This window comes from Ovis aries, chromosome 9, assembly GCF_016772045.2.
Source record: "Ovis aries strain OAR_USU_Benz2616 breed Rambouillet chromosome 9, ARS-UI_Ramb_v3.0, whole genome shotgun sequence".
Lineage (NCBI taxonomy): Eukaryota > Metazoa > Chordata > Mammalia > Artiodactyla > Bovidae > Ovis > Ovis aries.
The window spans coordinates 80,857,258-80,868,797 of NC_056062.1; the positions used below are offsets into that span (position 1 = coordinate 80,857,258).

General features: G+C 46.9%; 1 protein-coding gene across 2 annotated transcripts in view; it reads right to left on the minus strand.

Moving 5' to 3' along the window:
- The window catches only part of PTDSS1 (phosphatidylserine synthase 1), a 70,490-nt gene extending 59,169 nt beyond the window's left edge, over window positions 1-11,321 (minus strand). The window contains exon 1 of one of the 2 annotated variants that reach the window (XM_027973201.3): window positions 11,018-11,321. In XM_027973201.3, coding sequence (XP_027829002.1) covers window positions 11,018-11,196 — 179 coding nt within the window. In that variant the 5' untranslated portion in view covers window positions 11,197-11,321. The remainder of the gene's footprint in view (window positions 1-11,017) is intronic. The other variant, XM_042254457.2, reaches the window with a different exon arrangement.
- Window positions 11,322-11,540: the final 219 nt, after the last annotated feature.

Genomic DNA, 11,540 nt, shown 5'->3' on the forward strand with positions numbered 1-11,540 from the left:
GAAAAGTGAAAGACACCACAACCTCAGGGTGGGGAAGGCCTTTCTAAAGCCTGATACAGACCCCTGAGGTCACAAAGGAGAAAGCTGACAAATTTGCATGACAAAGAAATCAGTAACAAAGTCCAAGGAAAAGTGATAGGTAAACTTGGAAAAAATATTTGCAACTCATATGAAGGCAAAGGGTTAACTCGCCTAATTACAAAGCTCTCCCTACCAAATCAATTAACAGAAAGAACAACAAATGGACAGAGAAAAACAAATAGAAGAGTGGACAAAGGATATGAAGAGACAGTTCACTGAGCAAAAAAATCCAGTAGCTCTCAGGCAAGTAAAAAAAAAGATGCTCAATCATGTTCATGGCAAGATATGGACACACTGGAACAATACAAAGACCACTTTTATCTGCTTTATCCCTGATGGCTCATATGGTAAAGAATCTGCCTGCAATGCAGGAGACCCAGGTTCAATCTCTGAGTCAGGGAGATCCCCTGGAGAAGGGAAAGGCAACCCATTCCAGTATTCTTGCCTGGAGAATCCCATGGACAGAGGAGCCTGGTGGGCTTTCAGTCCACAAGGATGCAAAGAGTCGAATACAACTGAGTGACTAACATGATTCTTCCTTACCTTATGGAAAAAGGCAAGAAATTGATAAACAGGTATTCTCACACACTACCTTTATGGGGGGCCTTTGACAACACATGAATTTAAAATGCATATACTCTGTGACTCAGCAATTCCATGTATGAGAATATATCTCACAGATATACCCTCATTTATGCAAAAATGACATATGTACAAGGCTGCTCACCACAGCATTGTATGTTTTAGCAAAGCAAGGAAACAACTAAAGGAGATGTTAAAAAATTACGGCTCTGGCTCACAAGCAAGTACTTGTTGCTGTTCAGTCCCTCAGTCGTGTCTGACTCTTTGCAAGCCCATGGACTGCAGCACATCAGGTTTCCCTGTCCATCAACAACTCCCGGAGCTTGCTCAAACTCATGTCCATAGAGCTGGTGATGCCATACAACCATCTTACCCTCTGTCCTCCCCTTCTCCTGCCTTCAATCTTTCCCAGCATCAGGGTCTTTTCCAATGAGTCTGCTCTTCATATCCGGTAGCCAAAGCATTGGCGCTTCAGTATTAGTCCTTCCAATGAATATTCAGGACTGATCTGCTTTAGGATGGACCAGTTGGATCTCCTTGCAGTCCAAGGAACTCTCAAGAGTCTTCTCCAACATCACAGTTCAAAAGCATCAATTCTTTGGTGCTCAGCTTTCTTACAGTCCAACTCTCACATCCATACATGACTACTGGAAAAACCATAGCTCTGACTAGACAGACCTTTGTCAGCAAAGTAGGCAGCCATAAAAACAATGAAGATGCTTTTAATTAACTGGTACAGAGTAATTTAAGAGATCATGAAGTAAACAAAGCAATTTGCAGAACAGGAGTATAGTAAGCAACTTTTTGTGCAAAACAAAGAGCACGCGTAGGTATACGTAACTTCTAACTTGTGCTCCGAGCTCCACAGGGTGTCTGGAAATCCACCCAAGAAACGGTCACTCTGTTTTATCCAAGGAGAATAAATGAAGAGTTGGGGGAGACTTCTCACCATAAACCCAGTGGAATATCTTGGATTTTAAGCAATGTAATATATTACTTTCCAAAAAGTGGATTATACATCAACATTAAATTTGTAAGAACTTGAGATCGGCGATCAACAATGAAGCTGCAAATGTGTAAATTCTGAGCAATCTTACTAGAAAGATGGGATCAAAGAATGGCCTAGTTTGGGGAGTTAAAAAAAGAAAAGAAAAAAAGGCCGATTAACTCTGAATAAAATAGCAGCGAGCCTGAAAAGTTGGCCATTTTATATTTGCCTAATTAGAAAAAAAAAAAAGTATCAAAGACGGACAGCAAGCTCTTTGGTAAAACTGAAAACATGTGTACAGGAAGATCACACTCCTGTGATCACAGACCAAAGGGTAGGCCGGTGAGCGAAAGAAGAAATCTGAGTCAGATCAGACCAGGGGTCCCCACTAGGCCTTCTGAGTTTCCTGAGAGCAGAGAGGGCACCCGCACAGTGCCTACAAAAGGTGGGTGCATCGAAAGAACGGAATGGGTGACTGAGGAGACTGCCCCCCGCCCACCAGCCTCCCCACTAGCCGATCGGGGCCACTTTGTGAGACCCTCAGCTCCCTGTCATCCAGAGACCTAACCACACGCCAAGGAATACGGACATTTTCCATAGTTAATCATGAAAAGCAACTTGGCGGCAAAGGCTACAAAGACCACACTACGGATTCCAGAGACCTTCCATCAGAGGACGAGAAGCATCTATCTCCTGACATCCACTGGGTCTGTGCCTCTCAGAAGGCTAGCTACAGCTGCCTTCTGCATGTTAGTTCTCTTAATCTTCCTAACACCCTTGAAGGGGGAAATGATCACAATCTGCATTTTACTGACCCCAAAGGCTAAGTGTTTTCCCCTTTAGGAGGCTGTTCGGTGCAGTGACAAGGAGGACAGGTTTGTGGCCAAACAGCCTGGGCCCGAATTCTGAATTCACACTATCAGCCTGTGTGACCTCGGGCAAATTATCCAGCCTCTCTGTGCCTTGGTTTCCTCCTCAGTATATCACAGGAGAGTAACAGTTCCATCTCAATGGGTTGCTGTGAGGATAAAATAACTTAACACATGTGAGGGACTTAGAACAGTGCCTGGCACAGATGGCCTGTCAGTTATTAATTTGTAATTTCTGCCTACTCATTCCCTCAGCTAACCAACACCTATCGTTGTGGACAAAGATGAACAGACATAGTCCTGATTCTTTGAGAGAATCGTGATGAAAAACACACTAAGACACAAAAATTAAATAACTATCTTAGTATAACTTTGGCCTGAGACAAAAGTTTTTAATTTGCTGGAACAGCCTCTGATTAACACAACAAAACCCCCTAAACCTAAAAAACCCACCCCAATCGTTCACACAAGATTGACCCCTGTTTGTGGAGTTGGTACCAATCTCCTCAGGCTTTGCCAGGGGGGCAATATGGGTCCCACTTCCCAGGGAAGCTTGTAATCTGCAGTCAGGGCTGCCAGAGCCCCATCTTGACTTTTGCTGGTCTCAGAATTCTTGCTCAACTAAGACATTTTGCTTTATGGCAACAAAAAATAAGAGGGCTTCAGACTTAGAACTCCAAGGCTGTAGCAGCGCCCTGACCTCTTTGCTAGGTCCTCTGAGACTCCTAACAACAGGCACCTCGGTCTTGGAGCCACTGAACTTTCCAAAGACCTTTCCCAGCTGCCATTTGGTTGAACCACTCCACGGTTCTCCATTACTTAAAGGATGAGGAAAATAAAGCTCCTGCTTTATCTTGCCCACAGTTACAACAAACAGAGGCAGAATGAAGTAGGTGCCCGGGCTTCTGGAATGCTGGCTGGAGGTCAAGATTGCTACACTGACCCATAGAGCTCAGGAAGGCAAAGTTCTTTTCCCCTTGCTCTGCTAAATTTAGGAGGTGTTCCAGCAGCAAGCTGGGGTAGCCCTGACCATACACAGCAAAAACACCAAATGGACAGACTACAGGAAAATTGTCATTTAAGATCCCTTCTCTTTCATCTGCAGCAGCTCCAGCGCCCAGCACAAGGCCTGGCACAGAGCAGGCCTTCTCAACGTGGTGGGTGCCAGAGAGAGGAAGAGGCCAGGATGGAGCAGATGCGTGACCCAGGAAACGCGAGGAGGTACCACGGCCCAGGCCCAGAGGCCCCCTGCAGGTGATTCTCCTGCCTCGGTGCTGACTAGCCAGGGGCTGAAAAACCTCATGCCACCCTGTTTTAGTGCAGGTAACTACCCAAGAGAGAAGCTTCCCCAGTGACTCAGTGGTGAAAATCTGTCTGCAATGCAAGAGACATGGATTCGATCCCTGGGTCGGGAAGATTCCCTGGAGGAAGAAATGGCAACCCACTCCAGCATTCTTGCCTGGGAAATCCCATGGACAGAGGAGCCTGGCGGGCTACGGTCCATGGGGTTGCAAAAGAGTAGGGCATGACTTAGTGATTAAACAACAACTACCAAAGACAGAACCCGAAAAGCAGGACAAGTGAAAGGAAAGCCCTAACATTTTTTTTAACAAAGGTTTGAACACTAAAAGCTTTGGCCTCGGATTTTTAAACTTGAACAGGTTGCAGGCAGTGAGAAAAAGACCAGGGACAACAAGCTAACTTTCCACTCTAGCCAATCTTTAACCATGGCTGTCTTCCTGGGGCCAAGAAGGTAAGGAATCCTTAACCCTGACTCCTAAATGCGGAGTTGGTTGTCCCCTCTCCCCCTGCCATCTTCTCCTTTCCATCTCTTTAATAGGAATCTCTGAAACTGAGACACAAAGATAGGGTCATGTTCAGGAGGCTACGCACTGTTAAGGAGCCTCTCTCCCAATGGAAAACTCAGTCTTGAGTTACAAAGTGGACCAATGTTAACTAACTTTGACATTAGCTTTGAAGACCACATTCATTTCATTTTGTAAAATGTTAAAGAATTCTTTTCGAGAATTAGAGCTGAAATAGCAACTGACAGAGAAGAGTGATATTTTTTTAAAATTCATATTGTATAAATGATTTTTTATATTTGACTCATTTAGCATTTTACTGGGTGTGTATTCTGCAATGATTAAGATATCTGCCCTCAATAAATTAATATAAAAACAAATATTACAATAGGAGAGAGAAATACTAATAAAAGACATTTGGAAGTATAGTAAGTCCCATACCTATGAACCTTCAAGTTTTGAACGTCCAGAGATGTGAAATGTGCATTCCATCAACATCAGGCCTGAGTGAAACTGCAGCCTGCTATCCAATTGCGTTAGCTGGGTATCTTGGCGAATTCTGGACTTCTGAACAAACTGGACTTATGAATGCATCCTTGGAGGAACCCATTCATATGTAGGAGACTTAACTGTACATAAACACTTCTTCCTCTGAGCTTCCAGGAACCACCAAGAAAGGGGTCTGGGAAGGGACCATCGGGAAGGTTGCCAGGGATGCCATGGGCTCGTGGGCAGGCAGAAGGCACTCTCAAGTCAGAGGGAGGTACCAGCCTGGCACCAGGTGTGGGGCTGCCTGGGCCGGCAGCGTGTGCTGTGTACAGTGGAGGCAGGTGTAAGGCCCTATAATGAAGGCCCTCAGGGGCCAGCAGGCACTCCCGACAGGTGATAGAGATCTAGGGAAAGACTGTAAGTAGACGAACGGGATCAAGATCTTGACTTTAAAAGGTCGTGAGGAAAGCAGTGTGGAGGACGGTCTGAAGGGAAGGGCAGTCAAGGCCTGGGCGTGTCTTCTGCCAAAGAGCTGGGGTCTGTGAGCTAAAGCCTGGGCATGGCAGAGGAGGACAGCTCTGAACGCTACTGAGGCCTGGCTGGACCTGGTAGAAGATAAGCTAGATGAACTCCAGGATGCCGGAGACCTGGGCTGGGCAGAACATGGGCTGCTGACCACACTGAGTGCAACCGAGGGCTCAGGAAGCAGTCCTTGCTGCCTGAACGAGTCTTCGGCTTTCACATTTGTTGACCCTAAAAAGCTTGTGAACATCCCTACGGAAATCTGGGGCGAGAGGGATTCTATCACAAGACAAACTGCACTGTCATTGGTAACAGAACTATATATAAAGTGCTAGACACTAGGCAGCAGTACTAGGCGTGCACGTCTCCAAGGTAAGCGTCAGCTAAACCACGTAGCTCTGTGTGTCACCCAGGTGCTTATTTACCCCAGAGAAATATATATTACATACATTACCCCATGATATACATTACCCCAAAGAAATATGACACAAGGAAATATATATGTGTGTATCTTTGGGGTACACACAAAGACCCCAAAGAAATATGACATATTTTCCCTTTCGAGAAATGAATAATCTTACCAAGGACATGCACGCACGCATGCATGCTAAGTCGCTTCAGCCATGCCCGACTCTGCACGACGCTATGGACAGCAGCCCACCAGGCTCCTCTGTCCACAGGATTCTCTAGGCAAGAACACTGGAGTGGGTTGCCATTTCCTTCTCCAATTAAGGACATAAAACACCAGAAATAAGGACAAGAAAGGATGTAAACAGGCGCTTATTTTAATCCAATAAAAAACCCGTGATTTACATAGGAAGTGAGGAAGAGAAATGTTAAGAGGGTTAACTGGACCTCTTTAGAGGGGGCCTAACACAGGACACGCCTCTGCCTCCAAGGCTGGTGTCACCCAGCACACAGCTGCCGTGGACAATCACTTAACGTTGCTGGTGTCCGAGAACAAGGACAGCCAAGGCCTTCTGTTATTGGGGAAGACAGAACACGCTGTACCTAAAGGAAATAGGCTCGAGACAACTGAATCAGCAGTATCAGGAGACAGTTTCTAATGGGAATTGATATGGTCTAAAGGGAAAAAACAGGGAAGGCTGGCAGGTCTCCAGGAGGGAAGAGACACAGAAGGTGGAGAAAAGCTGGAGCTCCAGAGCCGCTAAGGGAAATGAAGTGAAAATCACTATCACGAACAAGTAGAAATCAATCAATCAAAAGTCTGGCCATGTGCCTGCCCTCATCCGCCTCCTCAGTCCCACATTAAGGAGAAAAACTAGCCCAGGTGAGTGGATGACCCCTTCTGAACAGGAAGCTGCAGCAAGGCAATCTCTTCTGGGCAAGTGATGACTTTTGCTGGACAAGTGTCACTGGAGAGAATGATTTCACTATTTTACTGCCAGGCGCCTCCTGAGGAGAGAGCAACCTGTTACCAATGAGATCTAGTAAATTTTGGCATTTTCAAATCGAAAGCCCAAGTGTCTGAAACTAAGGCTATTCAACATGTCCAAGTTTACCAACCTGTGAAAGGCAAGCTCAGACCTTAAGACAAATGTTCTCCTCGCCCCACGTTGGCTGAATACACTTTTATAAGACATACGCTGAGGCATTTGATTTCTAAAACTGGTTACCTTAAAATGTGGCAAAGTGAGCTTTTTCCGATCTTAGGCAGCAGGATTCAATAGCATCTGGCTTTACTGTGAATGACAGTGATAGGGACTAGAGACTGAAACGCCATGATTCAACAGTGAGTTGGCCTAGTTGCCATTTAACAAAAGCACTACTGGACGAATACAAACTTGTCTTGGACTTCTGTGTAAGGCACCTAACCCTTGCAATCCCAAATTCTTGCTGTGTCTCTGCACCATGTGTCATGACCCAGGTAGTGTTTCATGCATACTGGTAATCTGACACCGGGAAAGTATTCTACCCCTGGCTCTCTTCAACTACTGGTTTTTGAAGAACAAACTTTAAGACATATTTTTAAAGTTTTACGGAAAGAACTGCACTGAACAGTCACCAACTCAAACCCTGTTGTAAAATAAGGTTCTTACTGCAAAAGAGCACAAAATGATTAATCTTCATTTAAGAAGTCATTACTTTCAATCTTTATGGAAGAAGACAGAGTGATCACTGTAATGTCTCAGTTTAAAGGGTCACAAATCACTACAAAAAATGAGTAAGACAATAAGTACTAATTGTACTAATGGTGCTTATGATTTCATATAACATGGAACTTGTTCTGAAGTAGTTCTTTAATGTATGATTTCTGTCTCTGTGAAATTAGTGGGAGAAGTAAAATCATAATCAATTTTGGAAAAGACCATAACCTACAGTTCAGATTATGCCTTTTCTATTACTTTTGACAAGCTGTTAAAATTCACACTCATTTCTTATACTTTCACTGCTGTGATTTACTGAATGCTTTGGCAGGACATGCTGCAAAAGGGAACTTCCAAAAGAATGTGACTTTCTATATTAGAAAAGAGGAAGAGAAATCTGTTCTGAAAGGGCCTAGAATAATAAGGTACAAGGTTGAAACACACTGCTCATTCTTGCTTCTTATTATTTCAAGTAAAATAGCGTAATTACTTTTCCAATTTCCAAAGAAACTCCTGTACTAACTCCATCCTTGCCAACCCACATGAGACAAAGTAAAACTGAAGTTAATATGAATCAGGCATATATGTTCTCCAGGCAAAGCATTGTCCATTCTTCCAAAGTCTTTATTCTTTTTCTTAATTATAGAGCGCACCACACCCTCACTCAATGAAAAATCTAATTTACAAGGCAGCAGCACATAATGAAATGATGTAATAATAATAGTTAACGTTTACTGAGCAATTGCTATTCATTATGCGTTGAGTCAAGAACCCAACGACAAAGCAGGAGACCTGAGTCATGGGTTCAGTCTCTGAGTCGGGAAGATCCCCTGGAGCAGGCAATAGCAATCCACTACAGTATTCTTGCCTGGAGAATCCCATGGACGGAGAAGACTGGTGGGCTACAGTCCATAGAGTCACCAAGACTTAGCACCCACAAGCTAAATACAGATTATCTAAAAAGATGAATATTTAAAATGAAATCCTATCAGGTATTACTAAATATTTTCACCCTATGTACTGATAAGCAAGCAAGGGCTAAGCAATATTAAGTGGCCACACAGACACAGATACTAGGTGGTAAAATCAAATGACATGATAAGTATTTGAGGATAACCATAATTAGGGACAAGACTTCTCTCCAAAGCTTATTCTTAGTTGGATACTCTGAAAATATCTGTCCTTACTCCACAGCAGAGAATTCACAGAATATTTTACCATAAAAGTAGCTGTTTCCCTCAATCATTAATTGTTTCATATGCTTTGTGCCTTTAGATAGATTCACACAAATAGATAAACACTTACAAAATAAGAACCGAGAGTTAAATGGATTGTGGAGGAAAGGAACAAGTGTGATGTACGAGGACATTATCAGTTTTATGAAAATCTGAAAAAGTTGCATTGATTCTCAAGGGAGATACCATTGGCACTTGCCATGCATACAAGTGTGTAAGTGCTCACGTGTGCCTGTGAGTCAGGGACAATTCTTTGTCTTAAATGCTATCCCTGGCGTTTACACATTTAGCATCCTTAACCCCCACCTGCTAAATATCAGAAGTTCCCTCAATGCTGAGGTCACCAAATATACTCCCGTACAGTTTCTGTGGATGGGCTGAAAACCACTGATTGTTGGATAAATATATTAGGAGAGAAGAAAGGTCTAGTCAAAGCTTTGGTTTATCCAGTGGTCATGTATGGATGTGAGAGTTGAACTATAAAGAAAGCTGAGCACCAAAGAATTGATGCTTTTGAACTGTGGTGTTGGAGAAGACTCTTGAGAGTCCCTTGGACTGCAAGGAGATCCAACCAGTCCATTCTGAAGGAGATCAGCCCTGGGATTTCTTTGGAAGGAATGATGCTGAAGCTGAAACTCCAGTACTTTGGCCACCTCATACGAAGAGTTGACTCATTGGAAAAGACTCTGATGCTGGGAGGGATTGGGGGCAGGAGAAGAAGGGGATGACAGAGGATGAGATGGTTGGATGGCATCACTGACTCAGTGGGCCTGAGTTTGAGTAAATTCCAGGAGTTGGTGATGGACAGGGACGCCCGGCGTGCTGCAGTCCGGGGGGTCGCAAAGAGTCAGACATGACTGAACTGAACTGGGCCTGAGTTTGAGTAAATTCCGGAAGTTGGTGATGGACAGGCAGGCCTGGCGTGCTGCAGTCCACGGGGTCGCGAAGAGTCAGACATGACTGAACTGAACTGCACTGACATTAACTATGCATCATGTGCCAGGTACTCTGTTAAATACATTCACACATGTTCATTTAATTCTCTAACTCCATATAAGGTAAGGACCTATTTTATCCCAATTATACAGAGGAGAATCTTGAGGCTCAGAGAAAGGCTAAACAACTTAACCAAGGTCACACAAATAGTCTTGCGACCACTAGTCTGCCTCCAAAACTCCACATCTCTAGGTTAGTGCTTAAGCATGGTTGGTATAAACACACATTTTTTTCGTTAAAGAGGTTCATTCAGAAAATATGAACCCTTATTAAGTAGGACCCAAGGTATACCTGTCCTTTAGGCATGAATCAGTTCCTTGGCTTGGGGCTGAGGGACCTCATGTTCAGTGAGGTAGCTATAAGCCATGGGCCAACAAGAGTTGGACGGGGTAGCTCCTAGGCACAGGTGTACATCAGAAGTGCTTTGAGTGAGTGTGCATGTATGTTTTCAGGCGTTAAGAGAGTTGTGCTATAGTGTGTGTGGTGTGCGTGTTTTATTTAACCCTTTCCATATCATCTACAAGGCACGGGGCATTGCTACAGTGGCCTGACAATGTCTCATTTCAGCATGTATGCCGGGATAAGAACAGAACAGAGCCGGCACCGTGTGTTGTGTAATGGGCTGGTGTCTGTGTGGCAGTACTGGAATGTTGGCTGTGATGTGTGTGCGCATGGCTGGCAGTTTGTGTTGTGGTACAGGCGGTCGTGTTTGGGGCTGCAGGAAGGGTTATGCGAGACGACTGGCGTACAACGCACAGTGGAGTGCATTTTTGTGGGCAGGTAGTGCTGAACCCTGGAGGAGTTCGGCGGGGAAGGTCTGGGTTACGTCCTGGGCCTGGGCATGGCGCGTGAAAGACGCCCGTAGACTGGGGTGTTTGCAGCGGGGACATGTGCTGTAAGTGGTGCCTACCAGATGAATCATGCGGTGTGCTAGGCGGGGACGGAGGCCCGAGAGGAGGGGGCCGGTGTCGTGATGCGTGGAGAGGAGAGCGATGCTGGGAGCCAGGGAGGAGGGAGGGAGGGCGATCGCGCCAGCCGGGCCACGCGTGTTCCCGGGGTGGCCCGAGGCGCTGCATAGGGAGAGGCGGTATGAGGACAGGCGTGAGGGTGGGTGGAGGATGGGCGTGGGTCGCAGGGAAGGGACGAGCGCCGGTCCCCGAGGAGCAGTAGGGGAGCGAAGCTGGGTGTGTTCGGGGACAGAGCCGCCGGCGGGCGAGCCCGCGCGCGGAGCAGAACGAGCCCGCTTCCTCTCCCGGCCATGGCTCTCCCCGCCCCCAGCCCCGCCGCGTCCCCAGCCAGCCCCTTCCCCTTCGCCCTCGGGCGCGCCTGGGCCGCCCCGCACCTGGTGAAGGCGAAGTACATGAGGCTGACGATGGTGAAGCTGAGCAGAGTGATGGTGTGCGGCCGGTAGAAGAAGTCGATGGTGATGTCCTCCACTTGCTGCTCGTTGATCATCCGGAAATGCATCTTGTAGTTCACATCATCTTTACTCAGGGTCCGGCTCCCCACGCAGGACGCCATGGCCCGCCTCCCGGTCCCGCGGCGCGGCCCCGGCCCGCGGAGGCTGGGAGCCTGGGGTCGGGGAGCGGGGGCCGGACGAGCCGCAGCGGGCGGGCGGGCTGCCGGGCGGACGCCGGGGCCGGGTTGGGTGAGCAGCTCGGGCGGGGCGAGCCGCGGGCGGGGCCGGCGCGGGGGAGGCGGGGCCGGCGCAGGAGGGCGGGGCCGGCGTGGTCCACGCGGCCTCGGGCTGCGGGTGGAGGCGGCTCGCCCGGCCCGGGATCCCGGGAGGGGCGTCCGTAGAGACGTGCGGCGCCTTCCCAAGCCCATCGCAAGGGTCTGCGGCGCCCACAGGGGAGGGAGACCGT